Here is a 24,371-nt window from a genome sequence, read left to right on the forward strand (position 1 = left end):
TTTTGCGGTTATATAAAAAAAACCTTTAAATAAATAAAATATCTATAAGCTCTGTAGAAGCTGAAACCAGAAAAAAGGTGTCATGTTTTCAGAAAAAGGACAGTGTAAACCAGTCATTTAGAAAAAAGTAAAGGAGAGGAGGAAGGAGCAAGCACAAGAAGATTGTGATCTTACCAGATTGAGAAGAGCGACACTCCCAAATAGTTTGTCTAATCAGTGATGATTAAAGTTTGTGGCTTGTTTTCTTAAAAAAAAAAAAAAAAATCTCAAATTTTTTTTTTACATCACTAAATAGGCTAAATTAGCCATGCTCATTGGATGATGTCTTCTACGGCACACAAGGCAGAGCTGTCCCTCAAAGTCAATAGTTTTTTGGCCTACTGGGCATGGGTGGGGCTTCCCGCATGAACGGCCATTCTAGAATTCTCGTCAGCCTTTTTTTTTTTTTCTCTTCATCTGTGCATCAACATGGACACATGATTGCCTCTCCTCAAAATTTGATTTTTCTTCTTAATCTTTGCTGACCAGCAGTCTCACAAATCACTTCTTCAGTGCTCACATAGCCAGGTCTTTCTAGCAGGCTGTTGAGGGGGACCTAGGAGATCAGATGATTGGGCAACAGCTGCACTGGCATGGGTAGCTGTTTAAAATATTTCACAGCTTTTTTTTTTTTTTTTTTTTTTAATAGAGATGGGAAGGGTGGCATGCTGGGTGTAAGCTAAGTGGCAGAGCTTGTATTTTAATCTACCAAAGATGGAGTACAAATGAAGACAAACTATCCTAGAGAGAGGTTTTGTATGGCCGGCAGTGTGGACAGGATTAACTGGGCAATCTGGATTGGCCAGCTGGACTTTCTCTGTCATCCTCTTCTGTATTATGTCTGCTGCTGTTTTCTGTGTTTCGAGGCATTTCAGAGCCTCAGAGTCTGTCAGGTTTTGGTTTTTATTTTGTTTTTGCTCAGGACCTGGACTTAGATCTGAATCTTTAATGCACTGGGGTTTGTGTCAGAGATTCAATTGGTATTTGCTTTTGTGTCACTTGTTGAGAATCATTAAAGAATCATCTGCAAGGACTTAAAATATGAAAACCATTGCCACTTTGGAGTTTTAATAATGCATTGAATGTGCTTATGGGCCTCCATTTGAATAAGAGTTCAACTTCTCTCTTTTTTGTGACAGTTGTGCTTATAAGTTTACATACCCCTGCAGAATTTGTAAGATGTGTAGCATTTTAAGCAAACATGAGTGATCAGACAAAACATGTCTTATTTTTAATGTATCACAGAATAGCACAATCATTAAACAGACCATAGCAATAAAGAAAATAAAATGGTCCTGTTCAAAAGTTTACATACCTTTTTAAATGTTTGGGCTGATAACATATGCTCAAGTTGACACACACATGTTGAGGCAATAAACAGTATCCACACCTGTGCCTTTTTTATTTGTAATTAGTGTCTATGTTTTAAATAGTCAATGAGTTTCTTAGCTCGTGAGAAAAACCCTTGTGCATTTCACCCAGGGCTGCACTGACTTAGGTTACAACAAAGAAATAAATGCCCAAGGAAATCTTTATTGGGTGGAGACGTGTTCATTAAAAATGCCCGACTCAGGCCAAGTTTCGCCACATTCCAGTGGCTGCCTCAGGGGCTACAAGTAAACATATATAAATAGAATAAATCATAAATACATAAGAAATCATAAAATAATTAAAATAACTAAAAAACAGACCAATTACATATAATTAAATAAAAACAAAAGATTAAGAACCTCACATAAAAACACAGTCAGGTCTATCCAGTACCGAGCGGTAGGAAGAGCTGCGTTAGTGCCCAGGGCACCTGCGGTTGCCGCACGCACAGTGCAGCTCACCTACCGCTCGATCCTGAACACTAATTTTATGTAAATGTAAACCGCGTCCGTGAAGCCTTAGGCCCGCGCAACCCATTTTACTGGATAGAGCGCCTATACAGTATCCTGGGTACGCGGGCCTAAGGCTTCACGCCACGCTGGTTTCTCACAGGACAAGCAGGATGGTTGTCCTCACAAATGGGTGACATCGAGGATGGAGCCCACCACGGAAAACTTCTGTCAAAGTTTAAACAGAACTTTGACTGGCCCCTACTGGGCATGCCCAGCAAGGCACTGACCCTGCAGCCAGCAGGGGTCTCCCTTCAGTCTTCTTTTTTCCGCGCAGCAGTTGCCACGCGGTGAAAGGAGCTCTCTAACCACGTTCCTGACAGGAATTCGGTATTTTTCTATCCGAAGAAAATTTGCCCCTCAGGGGTCTCCCTTCGACAAATTTTTGTCACTTTCGCGGAAACCGGTAAGTTTTTTCCCTTTTTTAATCGGCGGCCGTCGATTTTGGCCCTTGAGGCCTGTGGGAACTTACTGAGCCCGCGCCTAAATTTGGCCTTAAGCCATGGCGACGGGGTTCCGTCGATGTCCGGATTGTACCCGGACTATGTCCATCACTGACCCCCATAGGGTTTGTGTTTTATGTTTGGGTAGTGAGCATGATGTCCTGACTTGCACCAAATGTGCCTTAATGACACCTAAGGGTCGCAAGGCCAGGATGGAGAAGATGGGGCTCCTCTTCCATGCACCCACCCCAACGCCATCGATAGCATCGACGTCATCGGAACCGGCACCGTCGAAGTTGCACCACCATCGCCAACCCGCCGGTGACCGTCCACCATCGATGACTTCTCGGCCGTCGACTCCTGTCCCCTCCCCGGATGACCGAGGAGATCGGAAGGATAAGCATCGCCATCGACGGCACAAGTCTCGGCCCGTCGAGGATCCGCAACCATCGACCTCTGAACAGGCCGAGCCACCGAAGAAAAAGCCTCGGTCGGACCTGGCACCGTCCACGTCTCGTTCGCAGGCACCGAGGAAACCCTCACCCTCCCGGGGTGCGGGGGCCGTGATCCCACCGGTTACGGTGGTCCCTCCGGCCCTGCCTCAGCCTCCCTCTCCCGTCGAGCCGGGTATGCTTACCCCTGGTCTCCGGGCAGAACTGGACCGGCTGGTCCAGGAGGCCATCGAGAATGCGATGCGAAGATTCCAGCCTCCACCGGCACCGCCTCCGGCACCGATTCCGGCACCGCCTCAGGCACCGACCTCAGCACCGACTCTGCCACCGAGGATGGAACCGACCACCGAGCCTATAGTGGAAGCGTTGGCACCGATACTAAATCGTATGGAGGCACTTATGCGCGCCCTTCCATCGGTGATTTCATTAGCACCGACTACACCATCATCTCCGGAAGGACATTCATCGACAGGAGAAACACCGTTCCGGATTCCTCCGTCCGGTGTCGTTCCATCGGTGCCTTCACATACCTTTCCACCGATTTATCCTTCGGCTCCATCGATTCCAAGATCGGCACCGATTCCATCGGTGGCCCCGAAGCCCTCGATGCCGTTCACTGTTCCGCTTGCAGCACCGGTTCCATCGATGCCTTTGGATCCTCTACCAGGTCCTTCAGGACAGCAAACCTTACATGATCCTTATGATACCTGGGGTGATGATTCATCTTCAGATACAGATTTACCATCCCCACCATCTCCTACAGAGAGTAGAAAACGATCTCCTCCTGAAGATCTCTCCTTTATAAATTTTGTAAAGGAGATGTCAGAAGTTGTGCCTTTTCAGCTGCAATCTGAGACCGATGACAGGCACCAAATGATGGAGCTGCTCCAATTTCTGGATGCCCCCAAGATCATCGCTTCCATCCCCATTCACCAAGTATTTCTGGATCTTTTAAAGAAAAACTGGGAATCACCTTCATCTGTGTCACCAGTCAATAAAAAAGCTGACTCAACCTACCTCGTTCAGTCAGCACCAGGATTTCAGAAGTCTCAACTGGATCATCGCTCTGTTGTAGTTGAGTCTGCGCAAAAGAAAGCCAAGCGTTTAAAGCCACACTCTTCCACTCCCCCTATCAAGGACAACCAATTTCTTGATAGTGTGGGAAGGAAAGTGTATCATGGGGCTATGTTGATATCTCGTATAGCTTCATACCAACTTTATATGACTCAGTACAACAGAGCTATCCTTAAACAAATGCAGGACTACGCTGACACCTTACCGGACCAATACCAGCCACAGCTTCAAGCCCTCCTTCACAAAGGATTTGAAGCTGGGAAGCACGAGATCCGAACGGCCTACGATATCTTCGATGCTTCCACGAAAGTCTCAGCTACTGCCATCTCAGCCAGACGTTGGGCTTGGTTAAAATCATCCAACCTTCGCCCAGAGGTTCAGGATCGTCTAGCCGATTTACCCTGCTTAGGGGATAATCTGTTCGGAGAACAGATTCAACAAATTGTGGCGGAATTGAAGGATCACCACGAGACGTTGAAACAACTTTCGTCTGTTCCATCTGAGGTATCCTCCAAACCACCACCTAAGAAGGACTCCAAAAAGTCATTCTTTCGGCCACGTCGTTATTACCCTCCGTCGACTAGGCCTCGTCCGGCTCGATCCTCCACCAGACCTCAGCCACGCCAACCTCGGAAACAAAGACCTGCTGTAGCCCCACCCCCCGGGCCTGCGGCAGGCCTTTGACTTCCCGACTCGGAGCACATGCCATATCCCACTCCCCCACATCCCTGTAGGGGGTCGTCTGTGCCACTTTCTACAGCATTGGATACGGATTACCTCAGACCAGTGGGTACTGGCGATTATCGCACAGGGTTACCACCTCAATTTCATAACTCTTCCGGCAGACTCCCCGCCGCTTCAAGCGTGGAGTCTATCCAGCCATTTGGCTCAATTACAACAGGAAGTATCTCTTCTTCTGCAATCAAATGCTATAGAACTCGTTCCTCCCTCTCAACGAGGCAAGGGATTCTATTCCAGATACTTCCTAATTCCAAAGAAATCAGGAGGGCTACGTCCAATTTTAGACCTTCGAGCCCTCAACAAGTACCTTCAAAAAGAAAAATTCAAGATGGTAACCCTGGGCACGTTGCTCCCTCTGCTGCAGAAAGGGGATTGGCTATGCTCCCTCGACCTCAAGGAAGCTTATACCCATATTGCGATAACACAATCCCATCGCAAATATCTGCGGTTTCTCGTAGGCCGCGACCATTATCAATACCGAGTACTGCCTTTCGGTCTGGCATCTGCTCCACGGGTCTTCACCAAATGCCTCGTAGTTGTAGCAGCATTCCTCAGGAAGGAAGGTGTCCACGTATACCCCTATCTGGACGACTGGCTGATCAGGGCCTCCACCCCTCAGATTGCCCGGTCCTCCCTACAATTGACAATCAACACACTCCTTTCCTTAGGGTTTCTTGTCAATTACGAGAAATCTTGCTTCGTCCCATCTCAAACCTTATCTTTCATTGGGGCAGACTTGGACACCTTACAGGCAAAGGCCTACCTTCCGCTACAACGGGTCCAAACTCTCATGTCCCTAGCTCACCAGCTCCAGTCTCAAGACACTGCCACAGCTCGCCAATTCCTAGTTCTCCTAGGACACATGGCATCCTCGGTTCAAGTCACTCCCATGACCAGACTAGCCATGAGGGTAACACAATGGACTCTACGACAACAATGGATTCAAGCTTTTCAGCCTCTGTCCTCCATAATCACAGTCACACAAGCGCTGCGCCTATCCTTAACTTGGTGGACGACTCAGGTCAACCTCCTTCAGGGCTTACCCTTTCTTCCACCGGATCCGCAAGTTATCCTAACCACCGACGCTTCCCACATCGGTTGGGGGGCCCATGTGGACAATTTTCAAACCCAAGGGTTATGGTCCAACGAGGAAGCCGAACACCAGATCAATTTCCTGGAACTTCGAGCAATCCGCTATGCGCTCCGCACTTTCAAAGATCATCTCTTTCATCAGATAATCTTAATCCAGACGGACAACCAAGTGGCCATGTGGTACATAAACAAGCAGGGAGGCACAGGCTCCTTCCTTCTGTGTCAGGAAGCTGCGCAGATCTGGGCGGAAGCCCTCTCCCACTCTATGTACCTCAGGGCCACTTACCTGCCGGGAGTAGACAATGTATTGGCAGACCGGCTGAGCCGTGTCTTCCGACCGCACGAGTGGTCACTCGATCCTCTGGTAGCGACCTCTCTGTTTCACAAGTGGGGTTCTCCCCGCATAGACCTCTTTGCGTCCCCTCAGAACCACAAAGTGGACGATTACTGCTCTCTCATTCGGAGCCAGAACTCTCGGCCGAGGGATGCATTCTCCCTCAAGTGGACAACCGGTCTGCTCTATGCATTCCCTCCACTTCCTCTTGTGTCAAAGACTCTCGTGAAGCTACGCCAGGACGGAGGAACCATGATCCTGATAGCACCTTACTGGCCACGCCAAGTATGGTTTCCAATACTCCAGGATCTCTCCATCCGCAGGCACATTCCTCTGGGAAAGGACCCGCATCTGCTCACTCAAAACGACGGATGCCTCCTCCATCCCAACCTCCAAGCCTTGTCCCTGACGGCATGGATGTTGAAAGGTTAGTCCTTCAGCCTTTCAACCTTTCAGATTCCGTTTCTCGAGTCCTGATAGCTTCACGAAAGCCTTCCACAAGAAAGTCTTACTCATACAAATGGAAAAGGTACACATCATGGTGCACTTCTCAGTCCCTTGATCCCCTTTCCTGTCCAATTTCCAAATTCTTGGACTATTTATGGCATCTCTCTGAATCAGGTCTTAAAACCTCTTCCATTAGGATGCATGTCAGTGCGGTAGCCGCCTTCCATAAAGGTGTACAGGGTGTCCCTATTTCAGTACAACCCCTAGTAACACGTTTTCTTAAAGGCTTGCTCCATCTGAAGCCACCCTTACGGCCTCCGGCCCCATCCTGGGACCTTAATCTGGTTCTTGGTCGTCTAATGAAACCTCCTTTCGAACCTCTGCACTCCTGTGAGTTAAAGTATCTCACATGGAAAGTGTTATTCCTTTTGGCTATCACTTCAGCTCGCAGGGTTAGTGAATTACAGGCCCTAGTTACCTATCCGCCTTACACTAAACTCCTGCAGGACCGGGCGGTACTCCGCACTCACCCTAAATTTTTACCTAAGGTAGTTTCTGAGTTTCATATCAATCAATCCATCATACTACCTATCTTTTTTCCCAGGCCCCACTCCAACTCTGGAGAACAGACCCTGCATACCCTAGACTGTAAACGAGCTCTAGCCTTTTACCTAGACCGTACAGTTTCTCACAGGAAGAGCACTCAATTATTCGTCTCTTTCCATCCTAACAAGTTAGGACAACCTGTGGGTAAGCAGGCTCTTTCCTCCTGGTTGGCGGACTGCATTTCTTTCTGCTATGAGCAGGCTGGCATTCCTTTCCAAGACCGTGTCAAAGCACACTCTGTGAGGGCCATGGCTACGTCAGTGGCACACCTTCGATCGGTGCCGCTTCCTGACATCTGCAGGGCTGCAACCTGGAGTTCTCTCCATACCTTTGCAGCCCACTATTGTTTGGACAAAGCTGGAAGACAGGACTCCATCTTCGGCCAATCTGTCTTGCGTAACCTTTTTCCAACCTGATGTACCAACACCCTTCCACCTTCCCGGTAGGGTGCGGATGCCCTTTCCCAAATTCCACCCCACTTGTACTGCCTGTTGCACGTCGTTGGGTGCATTTGGTGCAAGTCAGGACATCCTCAGCTCGGTACTCACCCATTTGTGAGGACAACCATCCTGCTTGTCCTGTGAGAAAGCAAATGTTGCTTACCTGATGTAACAGGTGTTCTCACAGGACAGCAGGATGTTAGTCCTCACGAAACCCGCCCGCCACCCCGCGGTGTTGGGTTCGTTTTGTTTTTACTTTCTAGGCACTGCCTGTAGCTTTGAAAATCAGACTGAAGGGAGACCCCTGCTGGCTGCAGGGTCAGTGCCTTGCTGGGCATGCCCAGTAGGGGCCAGTCAAAGTTCTGTTTAAACTTTGACAGAAGTTTTCCGTGGTGGGCTCCATCCTCGATGTCACCCATTTGTGAGGACTAACATCCTGCTGTCCTGTGAGAACACCTGTTACATCAGGTAAGCAACATTTGCTATCTGTCATTTCAAATGTCATTTGAAATGACAGATACCAGGAAGTCGGGTCCGATCGGATGCAAAAGTAAGTTGCTTCGCCGCTGTCATCTCTCTCCCCTCCTCCCGGAGCAGGGCGCGAAAAGCAGCCTTGCTCCAGGAGGAGGGAAGAAGAGACACTGACAGCGGAGCGCACTGTACTGTATCGGCCTGTTAGATTGTAATAGGGCTCCATTTGAATCCTCGCTTAAATGCCCATGATCACCCTCTCCCTTACAGTACCTGAAAGTAATCCGCTTTGAAATGCTGAAAAAAGTGTGAAAAGCAGAATATAAAAATCTAAATAAAATAAATAAATGAATTGGTCTGTCCGATATGTCTATTTTATACCTGCTGTCTGTGCTGCCAATTTTACTAGGTCTCTGGTCCCTTTTTGCTTTCCCAAATCTGTATGAATTTCATTACTGTTTTGACTTCTAGCACTTTTCCTGGAAGTGTTCCCCGGTGATCACCAACCTTTCAGTGAACAAGACTCACATTCTTTTTTTTAACCTTCCTCTAGCTTTATATGACTTCCAATGTGTGAGCTTCTCGTTTTTATAGAGAAAAATGTGTGCACATTTATCGAACATATTGGTAATGGGCACAAAAAGGAGATGAATTGGCACAAGTTTGATATCCAGGGTGAAGCCTTGACAACTGGCGCTTCTACCCCCAAGTTTCAAAATTGTGCTAATTCATCTCATTTTGTCATTTTATGGAAGATGCAACTTTCTGATATCTTATTGTAGCGTACTAAATATGTTCGTTTTTTGTCAAGTCTCTCCTTTCTATCAATATTGTCAATTCCAGTTCTATTAGCTCAGAGCAGTCAGGACAGACTTTCCGGAGATGGTGTGGGTGCCCTTGCTTGCCTGTACAGGACCTATTAGTATATTAAATGAATTAATGGTATTAAAGAACACTTTTGTGATATGCATTACACGGTAGGATGACTACCGGTACTCTACAGAAGGTTTGAGGACAGAAAGTATTATGCAACTTTGTTGAATCTGCTGTTCTTGGTTGCACTTCATGAGCAATAGTGCCCACAGGTCCTAAGTGCTATGAGTTAGCAGACCAGACATTGACAGTAAGGGATAGTCCCTTCTTTTTCCTGCTATTGTCTATTTAATTACTAGATTTAGGGTTTAATGAATTTCCTACTTCTACTATTTTTGCTTTATAGCTTTTATTGTTTTCAGTTTATTTTATTTTTATTTACTTAATTTAGTTGATACTATTTTATTATTTTATTTATATTTTTTAAAAAACTCTTTATTTTTTATATTTTATTGTAAACCGTTTTGGTCAGCTATTCGCTTTTGAAAGACGGTATAGAAATGTTTTTAAATAAATATTATGTATTTAAAATTGTCATGGATTAACTTCTGGTTTTAGTGTTTGGTACTGTATGCTACAGTGCGGATTATTGCATATATGAATTTCTGGTCTGGTGGCATTTAGTTTCCGGCCCTGCTGAACGTTTTTATGAATGACTCATACTAAAAAGAATACACTAAAGGGCCACAAGTGGGTCTCCTTTCTGTCCTCTGCCCAGACTATCTCCTCTCTTCTATCCTCTGCCCAGACTCCTTGTGCTGTCAAAGGGGTGTGAGGGAAGTGAGAACAGACTGTGGTGTATACATTGTGAGCAGAATGATTAAAACTGTTCAGCATCAAAACAATGGTGTATACAGCACAAATAGATCACATTTCATTGACATGATATTAAGTGTTATAAGCCTGTGTTTTTGTTTTATCTATCTATGTGGTATCCATTCATAGTGTTGTATTTTTCCTTTGCATAAGCATGTTTTAAATGCAAGTAAAACCTCACTTTTCCTGTTTATACCCAGATCAGTCCAGATCCTGGGTTTTGCATCCCTGCCAGCAGATGGAGACAGAGAAATTTCACTGATACTGTACATAACCTAATGTGCCTCCTGCAGCCCCTCAGTATTTCTCCATCTCCAGCAGATGGTAGATGATGTCAAAACTGCAGTCTGGAGAGAGAAATAAAATAAAGGAAGAATAGAAGATTGCTGATCCTCCCAGGGAGTTTTGAGGTCTTGGTGGAGCTATCCTCCCTGTTTTGAGGTGGATGAGCAGGGGCTTGGTGACCCTTTCTGGTGGCTCGCTCATTAAGTATTTATTTATTAGTATCATTAAGGAAAACCAGGTTCCCCAGGAGGCAGTTTCCTTGGAGAACTGAATCTAATGCAGGAAGAGTAGGATTAAAATTGATGAGCAGGGATATAGCACTAATAAATTCAGGTACAGTAACTCGCTCTGAGCAATCAATGAAAAGGTGCAAGCTAAATCTAAAGTAAACAAATCACCTCTATGGTTAGCTTCTAGACAACACAAGTAGGGTAGACTGATAACATGTGGGCTATGCTTGCCTCGATACTTTTTGGTTTGGTTTAAACTCTGTCATGGATATACATGACGTGGAACATAGCATTGTAAAAGTCTCATGCCACTCGCTTGCTGCTCAGTAACTTTTCTTTTTTAATTCCAGAAATTGCCTTATGAGGTCTGAGTAACTTCTGGTGACAAGTTTTGCTCTTCATTGCTTCTTCCTGTGTTCATGCGCACTGTGCTTTGAAGACTGATAATAGTTTCCTTTTCCCACCCACAAAAAAGGTCTGAAGGCCATCTCTGTCTGCCTGTGCGATACACATATGCTTTTCCTGAAGCACTGCAGAAACTCTATCGTGGTGAGTTCAGGTAGGATTTTGTTGTCATTTAAAGCATCCTTTTTAATGTGTTCTGCAGGTGAAATGCCATCATCGAACCAGAACAAAGAAGTGATTTGAATACAGAGGTCAATATTCAGTCACTATCTGGCTAAGCAAATTAGCCAGATAAACTTAACTAGCTAACTTGTCCAGGATATTCAGTGGCGTGACTGTGCTGCTGAATATACCCGGATAACTGAGTTAGCCGGATACGTTTATCCAGCTAATTGTAGACCTGCTCAATAGCAGGTCTAACTTATCTGGCTAACTTGGAGCCTGCTGCAGTAACGTGGATTAAAACAGTGTGCTGAAACCCAGCACGCAGTTTAACGCACAGGTTTAAAAAAAATGTTTTAAGTTCCTGATGCAGTAAGCTATTGGTATACTAATAACATTGCGAGTCTAAAAAAAAAAAAAAAAAAGTGCACTGACTGGAAAATGTACACTCTGCACAGGCTGAGTGAACATTTTAAAGGTCGGGGAGCATTTCTGTCAACTGTGATTTATGCACATACAACTCATGTTTTGTGCGCTTAAGACTTTTATGCACACAAAACATGATTTGTGTGCATAAAATATGATTTACATACCCACAATTTTCAGCGCAAAAAGCATTTATGCACAGAAAATGTGCTTTTTGCGTGCAAAGCATGTTTTCTGCACATACATCCTGATTACAGGTCCCAATGTTGGAATTTCAGCTGCTGTCACTTTGTTTAAACAGTGTTAACCTATTTTAAGGATTTACATACAGGCTTTTGTATTAGAAATGGGGGGCAGTGCATTTCTTTATGCTGCATAACTTCAGTCTAGGATGGAACACCTCAAGTCTCACAACAAGTGATAATATTTATATTGTATGTTGCAGTAATGAAATGTAACTGTATGATAGCAATTTCTGTTAAAACTGCAAATCGGACACAGTCATGTCATATGGCACAACAATTTACTGCAACTAGAAGAATCTGAAAAATGATTTCTAGTTAATGCAATGTGTTGTCAGTTACCTCTATATTAAATTAAAAGAGCAAATGCCTCTCAATTTAAAAACACAAAGAATGAGGTAAACAAGAAAATGAAATTCTTAAAATGTATTCAAAACTCAATCAATCAACCCCAATCTAGGAGAGTGGTATCAAAGCATAAAAGTGCTAAAGTTTTAAATCTGTCTCCTGCCTGCAGTGGACTTCAGACAGTCTTAGAAGCATAAAGTATCAAATCATTTACTAAACTCCTTTGCTATATACCTTTCAGTATATAAAATATATTTTATTACAAAATTCACACAAATCAAGAATACCAAAAAATGAAAAACGTATCTCCTGTGCTGTATCAATTCCACTCTCAAGCTTGGAAGAATACTCGCGTTACAATAGCCCAACATGGGCCATGTTTCGGCACAGTTATTGCTTTCATCAGGAGTCACACACAAATATACTACATGATGCACCCGGTTTGGGTTGAAACATGGCAGGTAACAACTGTGCCAAAACATGGTCCATGTAGGGTTGTTATAACGCAAGTATTCTTCCAAACTTGTCTCCAAATGATATAGCACAGGAGATTTAAGTTTTCATTTTTTGGTATTGATTTCTCTGAATTTTCTAATATATTTAATGATTTTATATAGTAAAAGAGTTTGATAAATGATTTGATATTTTGTGCTTCTGTCTGAGACTGTATGAAGCCCATTGTCAGCAGGAGACAGATTTAAAACTTTAGAAATTTTATGCTTTGATATCACTCTCCTAGATTGGGGTTTATTGATCGAGTTTTGAATATTTTAATAATTTCTTTTATTCACTCAATCTTTATAATTTTTATGTGTTGTCAGACAACATTGTGCCATACTGCATTAAAGTATTAATGTTTGTCAGTACTATGCATATGTTCTGCATCAGGGACAAAAAAAATTCAAAAATGTGTATTGATGGGGAAAGTGAATAAACAGTTCCTCTTTTAGTTTCAACGGTTTTTATTGTATTGAATACAACAGAACCTCCTGCAGAGCAGGTAATCTGCTACCCTGCAGGTCATCACATCACAGACAGCATTTTTTGCATACAATACAACAATTAAGCTGACCTCCCCTCCCCCAGGCTAACCCGATTATACCAGAAAAGCTTATAAGGACGTGCCATATAGATACAAAGACTGGTCAGGCATTCAAATAAGACTGCGGGAACGATGCAGCAATGAGTGAAGATAAGTCCCAGATCTGCAGAAAATGGCGCCGGTATATTGGGGACGCTCCAGAGATCATATGATCCATGGACATCATGCGATACAAACCGTTCTGCCACAGCCAATATGTAGGTGCGTCGGATCCCTTCCAATGAACGAGACTGAGATGTTTCCCCACCAAGCCAGCTTTACTGACGAGCAAACTAGGTCCAACACCCCAAATAGTCAATGGGGAAATGCAATCGAAGAGAGACTTCTAGAGAGATCTGAATGTCCATATCCAAAAGGTCCGCCAAATACCGGGCTATGTATCTCCAAAAGGCTTTAATCAGGGGGCACTCGCAGAACAGATTAAATAGTGTCCCAGTAGCCACCTGACATTTGACACAGGTTGCTGATGTTGATAACTTAGCCAGAAACATAATATTAGGAGTAATATATGCTCTATGTAAAAATTTAAACTGCATTTCCTGATGGTACATATTAGTTGTCACCACTGATATGTGGCCAAAACAAGAAGACAGAGTGGAAGGAGCCAGGGCTATTACACCTTCCCTGCTCCAACACTCCGCTAATATAGCACATGCATCCGGCCATATCAGTTTCCTAAGTCCCTTGTGATACAAAGATAATGACACAGGACCAGGCTTGTCAAATAAAAGAAGCCTATCCAGTGCCTGGAAAACTGTCGACTGACGGGCCTCGGGGAGGATCGAGTGGATGTAGTGTCGTATCTGTAAATACGCGAACACTTGGGAGCTAGGTAAACTATATAAATCCCTCAGGGCCGGAAAGGTGAGCGTCTTCCCCCTCCCCATCCAGCATGTGCCCAAGCTGAGTGACACCCTTATCTGCCCAGAGTCTAAAGGCCTGTGAGTGTAAGCCAGGGGGAAAGGTGGAATTACCCCGAATGGGCACCAGATAAGCACACACATGGGGAACACCCAGCATTCTGGTAATACGGAGCCAGGTGCGCCTAATTGATTCCAGCAACTCCAGATTCTGCAGAGAAACTGGAAGGCCCTAGGGGTGCCACCAACACTTGCTCAGCAGCGATGTTAACATAGGGCGAATGGCCTAATATCCAACCCCGGATGATCTTCAAATTCTCTGCCAAATTATAAAAGCCAAGTCCGGAATCCTCATACCTCCCTGCCCCCAGCCCTCTCTCAACCATGTCAGCGGGATACGAGCCTTCTTCCCTTGTAAACAGTTCCTCTTTTATTCTTGCCTTTTTGATGAGACAGTGGCTCAGGGAAGAGGGCTTTAATATTTAAGAACTGGGGAACCTTTTTCCAAAGTGATGGGCTTATCCTTGACCAGGGTAGAATCAGGCTGTTGGAGAGAGAGCAGATTTTAAACTAGAAAATGGGGTGAAGGTAGGCAGTCATTCAGCAGTGCATGGTTCGGGGGAAGTATCTTCAAAGGAAACTAAAGAAATGGGCTATTTTTGCTTTTATTGGAACCTATGTGCCTATAAGTAAAGAACCACCTGAGTTAATATTCCAAACTATCGCTGTTAACTGTGAAGGAAATTGTGTGTACAAATAAAAAAAAAAATACCCTGCATTGTCTGAATGCTAATCCCAGAAGTCTAAAAAGTAAGATGGGAGACTTAGAATGTATAGCACTGAATGAAGAGGTAGTCATAATTGGCATATCACGAGACTTGGTAGAAGGGTAACCAATGGGACAAAGCTATACCAAGGTACAAATTATATCACAATGATAGGGTGGATCAGCTTGGTGTGTGTTGGGGGGGGGGGGTTGTTCTGTGTTACAGATGGCATAGAATACAACATGATCCTGCAAGAGACTAAATATACAGAATCTTTCTGGGTGAAAATTCATGTATGATTGGGAAGAGTATAGCCATGGGGATATACTACTCTCCACCTGGTCAAAATGAACAGATGGATGTTGAAATGGATTACAAACTGGTTAAAAGGCAGGAAACAGAGAGTAGGATTAAATGGTCAATTTTCTCAGTGGAAAAGGGTAAACAGTGGAGTGCCTCAGGGATCTGTACTTGGACCGGTGCTTTTCAATATATATATATATATAAATGATCTGGAAAGGAATACGACGAGTGAGGTTATCAAATTTGCGGATGATACAAAATTATTCAGAGTAGCTAAATCATAAGCGGATTGTGATACATTACAGGAGGACCTTGTAAGACTGGAAGATTGGGCATCCAAATGGTAGATGAAATTTAATGTGGACAAGTGCAAGGTGTTGCATATAGGGAAATAACCCTTGTTGTAATTATATGATATTAGGTTCTATATTAGGAACTACCACCCAGGAAAAAGATCTAGGCATTATAGTGGATAATACTTTAAAATTGTCGACTCAATGTGCTGCAGCAGTCAAAAAAGCAAACAGAATTTTAGGAATTATTAGGAAGGGAATGGTTAATAAAACGGAAAATGTCATAATGCCTCTATATCGCTCCATGATGAGACCGCACCTTGAATACTGTGTACAATTCTGGTCACTGCATCTCAAAGATATAGTTGCAATGGAGAAGGTACAGAGAAGGACAACCAAAATGATAAAGGGGATGGAACAGCTTCCCTATGAGGAAAGGCTGAAGGGGTTAGGGCTGTTAAGCTTGGAGAAGAGATGGCTGAGGGGGGGGATATGATAGAGGTCTTTAAGATCATGAGAGGTCTTGAACGAGTAGATATGAATCGGTTATTTACACTTTCGAATAATAGAAGGACTAGGGGGCATTCCATGAAGTTAGCAAGTAGCACATTTAAGACTAATCGGAGAAAATTATTTTTTACTCAGCACACAATAAAGCTCTGGAATTTGCCAGAGGAAGTGGTTAGTGCAGTTAGTGTAGCTGGGTTCAAAAAAGGTTTGGATAAGTTCTTGGAGGAGAAATCCATTAGGGAAAAGCCACTGCTATTAATTGCATCAGTAGCATGGGATCTTCTTAGTGTTTGGGTAATTGCCAGGTTCTTTTGGCCTCTGTTGGAAACAGGATGCTGGGCGTGATGGACCCTTGGTCTGACCCAGCATGGCAATTTCTTATGTTCTTATGTAATTAATGAAGCTAACAAATTTTGGCAGCACAATAATAATGGGAGATTTCTCTTACCCCAAAATTGATGGGGAAGGTTCAAATCAGGACATACTAGAGAGGTAAGGTTTTTTTTTTTCTAGATGTAACGAATGACAGCTTCATGGAGCAGTTGGCCTGGGAAGCAACAAGGAGAGCCATTTTAGACCTAATTCCTAACAGAACACAGGATTTAGTGTAAGAGGTAATGGTGCTGTTCAGCATCTGTGATCATAATGTGATCCAATTTAACTTAATGACTGGAGGAAGGACATTAAATCTACTGCTCTAGCATTTAATTTTCAAAAGGGAAACTTTGTTAAAATAAGGAAAGTATTTAGAAAAAAAAGTTTCATCTATAAAGATTAAAAATAATAATTGTTTAAAAATACCATCTTGGAAGCCCAGACCAGATGTATTCTATGCATTAGAAGAGGTTGATCGCCAGCATGGTTAAAAGGTGAAGTGAAAGAAGCTATTTTAGCCAAAAGAACTTTTTTTTCAAAAACTGAAGTCTGTGATGGAGTCAGTTGGACCATTAAGAAGATTAAGAGTAAAAGGAGCACTTAGGGAAGACAAGGCCATAATGGAAAAACTAAATTATTTTATTGCTGTGTTTACTGAAGAGGATATTGAGGAGATGCCCATGCCAGAAACAATGTTTAATAGTGATGATTTGAAAGAACTGAAACAAATCACACTAAACATGGATGATATAATAGAGCAGATTGACAAACTAAAGGGTAGTAAATTGCCTGGACCGATGGTTTACACCCCAGAGTTCTGAAAGAACTCAAACGAAATTGCAGATTTATTACTAGTAATTTGTAATCTATCATTAATAGTTTATTGTACCTGAAGACTGGAAGGTGGCCAATGTGATATCTATATTTAAAAAGGGCTTCAGGCTGTCCTGGGAAAGTATAGACTGGTGTTCTGACTTCAGTGCTGGGAATAATCATAGAAACTATTCTAAAGAATAAAATCACAGAACATATAGAAAGACATGGTTTAGAGGGACATAGCCAACATGGGTTTACACAAAGGAAGTTTTGCTTCACCAGTCTGATATATATTTTGACGGGGTTAATAAACATGTGCATAGTGGTGAGCTGGTGGATATGGTGTATTTGGATTTTCAGAAGGAGTTTGAAAAAGGGCTCTCCTGAGAGACTCCTAAGAAAAACAAAGAGTCATGGGGTAGGAGGCAGTGTCCTATTATGGATTGCAAACTGGGTTAAAAGATAGGAAATGGAGAGTAGGATTAAATGGTTTGTTTTCTCGGTGGTGTGCCTAGAGGATCCATACTAGGACCGGTGCCTTTTAATATATTTTATGAATGATCTGAAAAAGGGTACGAGTGAAGTGATCAAATTTGCAGATGGCACAAAATTATTCCAAGTTGTTATATTGCAAGCATATTGTGAGAAATTGCAGGAGGACTTTGCGAGACTTTGAGACTGGGTATCCAAATGGCAGATGAAATTTAAGGTGGACAAGTGCAAATTGTTGCACATGGGGAAAAATAACCCATACTATAGTTACACAATGTTAGGCTCCATATTAGGTGTTACCACCTGGAAAAAGGATGTGGGCATAATCGTGGACAATACATTGAAATTGTCAGCTCAGTGTGCTGCGGTGTTTTAAAAAAAAAAAAAAAAAAAAGCAATTAGAATGTTAGGTATTATTAGGAAAGGACTGGAGAGTAAAATGGAGGACGTCATAATACCCTGTCACTCCATGGTGAGGCTGCACCTATAGTACACTGTACAGTTCTGGTTGCCACATCTCAAAGATATATTCGAACCGCAAAAGGTACAGAGAAGGGCAACCAAAATGATAAAGGGAATGGAAAGGCTATAGAGATTAGGGTAGTTCATCTTAGAGAAGTTCAGCTTAGGGAAGAGATGCTTGTGGGGGCGAAGAGATATGGTAGAAGTCTCTAAAATCATGAATGGAATAGAACGGGTAAATGTGAATCTGTTATTTACTGTTTCACAAAATGTAAAGCTAGAGGATATAAATAGAAAATTTGAAATGACAGCAGAAAAGGACCAATGATCCATCTAGTCTTCCCAGAATACTCCATAAATTAGCAAGTAGAACATTTAAAACAAATTGGAGAAAATGTTTTCACTCTGTGCACAATTAAGCTCTGGAATTCATTACCAGAGGATGTGATAAAGGCAGCGTAGCTGAGTTTAAAAAAAAAAAAAGGGGGGGGTTTGGAAAATTTTTATAAACTATTACTAACCAGATAGACTTGTGAAAAATCACTGATTTATTCCTGGGTGTTTGCAGCATGGGATCTATCTATTGATTGGGATCCCGCCAAATACTTGTGACCTGGATTGGCCACTGTTGGAAACAGGATACTGGGCTTGACGGGCCTTCAGTCTGACCCAGTATGGCATGTTCTTATTTCTTTGATCCTCAGTATCCTCCATGTGCAGATTGTGCTGTACCAAGAAACTGGATCCATCCCCGATTTTGTCTTTATTAAAAATAAATAAAAACTCATGGTTGATGGATTTTTTCTTATCTATTGTGAAAACTCTGCAAACTCCTATGCTGCTTTCTGCAGCTGCTGTCATGCCATAAACGTCTAGATAATACACTTTACTGTATTAGCATTGACTAGATTTTGGCAGATTAAACATTCTACTTAACCAAGTCAAAGGTAAATGACACTGAAAATCTTTAATTTCAGTTGCTTAAAATGTAAAATCAGAATACTTAGGTTTACATGGGTAAAGTGTTCAAAATAAATTTTCACTACTGTAAATAACTCACAGCCCGTGCCTCATTATTCTCCTATGTGTAAACCAGCTAAGTGTACAAAGCATAGCCTAATTTAACATTATATCTAAATCATTGTGGCTGGAAATTTATTCTCTTATATTGATATCAGGTGGCAGTGGCGTCAGCGAATCCGGATCTATCTTGAAGGAACTGGTATAAATCTCACCCCTGTGGATTTGCATGAACAGCAGCTAAGCCTGGAACAGCATAGCAGGGCTCATTTGATTCTCCATGAGCATAGTAAGTTGAAGATACACAATTGTTGTCATTCACTTTTGAACGCTTGTATTTTCTTTGTTTTGGAAAGCATTTTTCTCCTTTTTAAACTTTTTTTTTTTTTTTTTATAAACTAAAGAGCCATGGATGGAAGGGTATGTGGTTTAGGCAAGTACAATAAAGAGGATTTCCCCCTCTCCAGTCCATACATTAGTTCCACAGTCTCCCAAGAATTTTGTGTGCAAACTACCGGATAAAGTGTGAGATGGAGGTCTTATTCTGTACCCTTCTTCTGCCACTTTATAATGAAAAGTCAAGTGTATGCATAAAAAGTTAACTTTTTTCCTGGATGTGTACTAAATTTCTTTTCTTTTAAAGCAAATTAGAAAAGCTATTTATTCCATTAGTAACTGAAATAAAATTAAGATCTGTTTTTATGCTGGTTGGGCGGCTTTTTTTTATTTATTTATTTCATTCATGGAACAAAATTTGGGTTAGCCTCTGAAGGCAAGTGGTTCATCTATCGAACTGGGACACATGAACATGTTTGAAGCCAGTCAGCACGTATTTTAAAACTATGTGGTAAAATCTTGAAGTTTTTACTAAGAATGCATGGGGCTTCCCACATTTGTAGCAGCCCTGCAACTACTTTGTTAGGCTTTTTCTGTTGGCCTTGTCAGACTTGCTCTTTGGGATCCATGGCTGCTTAAAGTTTTTTTTGGTTTTTTTTTCTAGTTATGCAGCTAAATAACTTTATTTTTCCCACTATAGTTCTCCATCGACAAGCAGGGCTGAACTAGCTCTGACACGTCTGATGGCGCCAAACAGACCTATCTGAGTTCAGTGAAAAGCTTTACTAAGCATGTGCAGTGATTCCCACACGCTCTGCCTCGTGAACCCTTCAGATTCTCTTGAGCTTCCGCATGGACATGTGACCCTCTCAAATTAGTTTTCATAAATTTTTCTGTCTGCCTAGGCAGCCCTTCAACAGTACTCAGTGCTACTAAAAAAAATAAAATAAAAAATGTATATATATGATGGGAGTTCCACAAATTTTATATATATAATCTATATATATATCTATATAGAGAGATATATCTATTTAGAGGTAGAGATAATATGGAGTTGCACAAATTCTGGCGAGAGTCCCAAGAAGAAGCCAGTGATCAACTTCAATTCTTTTAACTCTGGGTGCTAGATGGCCATCACTGAAGCTGTGAGATCTGCTATAGGTGCTTGTGCCCAGACCACAAAGTGGTAAGCTGCTACAATTGCCATAGAATTTTTTGTTTTATTTTTCTGCTTTTCGGCACTTCAAAGCGGATTGCATTCAGGCACTGTAGGTATTTCCTTATCGCCAGAGAGCTTACAATTTGTTTGTACTTGAGGCACCAGAGTGTGAAGTGACTTGCCCAAAGTCATAAGGTGCAGCAACAGGTTTTGAACCCTGGTTTCCCTGGTTCGTAGCTGCTTCTCTTACCACTAGGCTGCTACTCCACTTCCAGGGACCAGTATTATCTGGCCTGGAAAAAGTAGGATCCTTCAGATGATTGTCAAGGAATACATCCTCTAGCCTGGACATTGGAGCTGCTCCTCTTCTTGAAGTGAGGCCTCCTTATGTTCTTGCTGTTCCTCCCATCAATACTTTGATGAAGATGCCCCCTTTTTCTGTGCTGGCAGCTCTGTGATAAAGTGATAAAGACATGATCTTCGGCGCCTAAGCAGGGCTTGTCCTTGAGGCATAGCTCTTTGGAGCTGAAGAGGAAATAATTACAAGGCACCATGGTTGGGGGCCCTCTGGTACTGTTAATGGTTGTTGCTGCACCCAAAGTCTCCTCATTCTATACGGTGCTGGAATACCATTCCCAACCTCCTTGATCCCTGTGCATCTAGAACTGTTAGTTGCTTCAGTGCAGAATGCTGGAAACAGCCCCAATTCCTTCCATTATTCCTATGGATTGAAGCAAGACACACCAGAGGTCATTCTGCCAGCAAGGAGGCCATAGCCTTGACAGCGGAGCCCTGCAAAATTGGTGTGGCGTATTTCAGAGCCCTCATTTTCTTTAGCGCCAAGCATTTAAGCTCTTCAATAACCAGATGAGGACCTTATTTTGGTCTCAGAGGATGTCTCTTCCCAACATCAGCCCAAAGATTTCAACAGTTGGTGAACTGAATTACTGAGTTGTAGAACTTCTTTTCCTCCCTGAAGACAGAAGAGGGATTCTGATGCCTCTTCCATCCAAAATGGGTGCCCCCCAGCTCTATACTGGGGGTAGACTTATCGGCCATAGAGGATAGCCCTTGACATTCAGGCAAGCCTTTGACTACAGTTGGGGAGCTCAGTGAGGAAGACTCTGTCATCTTTGTGAGATGTTGCCTTGGAGGAGAAACAAGTGTTTCTCTGAGGATAAGCAGGATGGTAGACCTCACACATGGGTGACATCAGATAGAGCCTGATGCGGAAAACTTGCATCAAAGTTTCTAGAAACTTTGACTAGGCACACTGAGCATGCTCAGTATGCCCTATACCACGTGTCCATGTGAGGTCCCTCTTCAGTGTCTCTCTTTCTACAGAGTGTGAGCCTCGCAATTTTGATTGAGTTCTAAAACTTTTGGCTTTTTGCCTCATGAAAAACTTTTTCTTATTGCAGTTTTTCGCTGTCTTTTTTTCAGTCCATTGCCAGGACCCTCTTGGTGCCTCCCTGTAATGCCCCAGTAGAGTTTTTGGCATTCGGGTAAGTTTCCTTTCGCAGTCAGTTCTCCTGTGGTGGTGATTCGAGGCCCATCTTGCATCGATGCTCGTTGCCATCGTTCCGTGTTTTTCCCGTGTTTCGCCAGAGGACCAGACTCCTTCCTCGCTGATTCCCTTGTCATCAGAAGTAGATGAAGAAACTCCGCTCTTCATTCCACCTTTGGGACCATCGATGCCCAGGCCAGGGCCTTCAGGAATAACTCCGTTACTTCCTTCTGAAGAGCATTTGGGAGCTGGTGATAACCCTTATAATCCTTGGACCGACAATTCGTCAGAGGATTCTGATGATCTACCTTCTCAGTTCTCCCCTCCTGATGAAAGGAAGTGTTCTCCTCCAGAGGACCTGTCCTTTATTAATTTTGTAAAGGAGATGTCTGAAAGAGTCCCATTCCAGCTTCAGACAGAAGAGGACTCTAGACACCAGATGCTAGAGCTTCTACAATTTCTCAATGCTCCAAAGGAAATCTTGTCCATCCCTATTCATGACATCCTTTTGAAGAGGAACTAGGAGCAACCTTACTCGGTGGCACCTGTTAACCGAAAAGCAGATGCCACCTACTTAGTTCAGTCAGCCCCTGGCTTCAAAAAACTCAGTTGTATCATCACTCTGTGGTTGTAGAGTCAGCCCAGAAGAGGGCCAGATGCTCCAAACCTCATTCATCCATTTCCCCAGAGAAAGATCAGAAGTTCCTGGATGCATTTGGAAGACGGGTATTCCATGGATCAATGCTCATCTCTCGCATTGCATCCTACCAACTCTACATGACCCAATATAATAGGGCCTTGTTCACGAAGATTCAAGACTTTGCTGAGGCCTTACCTTTGCAGTTCAAGGACCAACTTCATGCCCTAGCACAAAAGGGCTTAGATGCTGGCAAGCATGAAGTACGATCAGCGTATGACATCTTTGACACCGCTTCCAGGGTGACAGCAGCCGGTATCAGTGCAAGGAGATGGGCTTGGCTGAAATCTTCAGACCTCAGACCAGAGGTGCAAGACAGATGAGCTGATTTGCCCTGTGCGGGGGATAATCTTTTCGGTGAAAAGATTCAAGAAGCAGTGGCGTACAGCTCAAGGATCACCAACAGACTCTGTGCCAGCTCTCCTTACTGCCTTCTGATTCCTCTTCTTCATCCAAAAGATCTTTTAAGAGGGATTCTAAGAGACAATTCTACCGGCAGAGGAGATACTATCCCCCAGCATCCAGGGATTGGCCTTCTAAGCCTTACCAAAAAGGCCATCCTAGGCAGCATAGAGGGCAGAACTCTCAGCCAGCCACTCAACCAGGTGCAGCGGCAGGTTTTTGACTCCTTTCTAGAGAGCAGTACTTCCAACCATTCCGGTCGGCGGCCGGTTGAGCCACTTCTCCAGCCTATGGCACACAGTCACCACAGATCAGTGGGTACTTGCAGTAGTGTCCAAAGGTTACCACCTTAACTTTGTCTGTCCCACCGGATTCCTTGCCTCGACTGACGTGGGGAACATCCGATCATTCACCACTCTTGGACCAAGAAGTCTCCCTCCTCCTCCAGTTCCAAGCAATAGAACCAGTGCCCCTCTCAGAACAGGGGCAAGGGTTCTTTTCCAGGTATTTCCTGATACCAAAAAAGTCAGGTGGGGTGTGCCCAATATTGGATCTTCGCACTCTGAACAAATACCTACAAAGAGAAAAGTTCAAGATGGTGACCTTGGGTTCTCTACTTCCCCTTCTTCAAAGGGGAGACCTGGCTCTGCTCTCTAGACCTTCAGGATGCCTACATGCACATTTCAATCACTCCGTCACATTGCAGATTCCTGCGATTCCTAGTAGGCCCAAAACACTTCCAATATCAAGTGTTACCTTTCGAGCTAGCATCTGCCCCACACGTCTTCACCAAGTGTCTCGTGGTGGTAGCAGCCTACCTCAGGGATAGACATGGACACTGACTCCTATCTCGACGAATGGCTGATCTCGGCAAGGTGCACTAATGTCCCTTCGCCTCACTTTGCATTCCCTGATCTCCCTAAGGTTTCTCATAAACTATCAAAAATCTAGGCTAGTTCCTTCGCAAACTCTATTGTTCATAGGGGCCGACTTGGACACTCTCTAAAAGTGAAAGCTTTCCTGCCTCAGGATAGAGCTCTCACTCTCGCTTCTCTGGCCCTTCAGCTGCAGCCTCGACAACATTCAACTGCAAGTCACTTCCTGATATCATTGGGTCATATGGCCTCCACGGTGCATGTCACTCCTATGGCTCGCCTCCTCATGAGAGTAATGCAGTGGACTCAGTCTTCTCAGCCAACATCCTCCGCAATCTGCATCACCAAACAGCTCCGGCTATCGCTAGCTTGGTGGACAAACCAATCCAATCTGGTACAGGGCCTTCCATTTCAGATTCCAGAACCTCAAATAAGCTTGACAACAGATGCCTCCAACCTCATCCGGGGAGCACATGTTGGAAACCTGCAAACTCAGGGCATCTGGTCTCCAGAGGAAGCCAAACACCAGATACATTTCCTGGAGCTTCGTGCAATCAGATATGCTCTCAGGGCTTTTCAGGATCACCTT

General features: G+C 43.5%; 1 protein-coding gene across 5 annotated transcripts in view; it reads left to right on the forward strand.

The window, feature by feature from the left end:
* NADK2 (NAD kinase 2, mitochondrial) overlaps positions 1 to 24,371 on the forward strand; it is a 159,704-nt gene that overhangs the window by 85,032 nt on the left and 50,301 nt on the right. For 3 of the 5 annotated variants that reach the window (XM_029578813.1, XM_029578787.1, XM_029578805.1), the window contains exons 5-6: positions 10,699 to 10,782; positions 18,965 to 19,095. In XM_029578813.1, coding sequence (XP_029434673.1) covers positions 10,699 to 10,782; positions 18,965 to 19,095 — 215 coding nt within the window. Of the gene's footprint in view, positions 1 to 10,573; positions 10,589 to 10,698; positions 10,783 to 18,964; positions 19,096 to 24,371 lie in introns of all 5 variants that reach the window. The other 2 variants (XM_029578776.1, XM_029578796.1) reach the window with 1 other exon arrangement.

Source organism: Rhinatrema bivittatum, chromosome 1 (assembly GCF_901001135.1).
Source record: "Rhinatrema bivittatum chromosome 1, aRhiBiv1.1, whole genome shotgun sequence".
Classification (NCBI taxonomy): Eukaryota; Metazoa; Chordata; class Amphibia; order Gymnophiona; family Rhinatrematidae; genus Rhinatrema; species Rhinatrema bivittatum.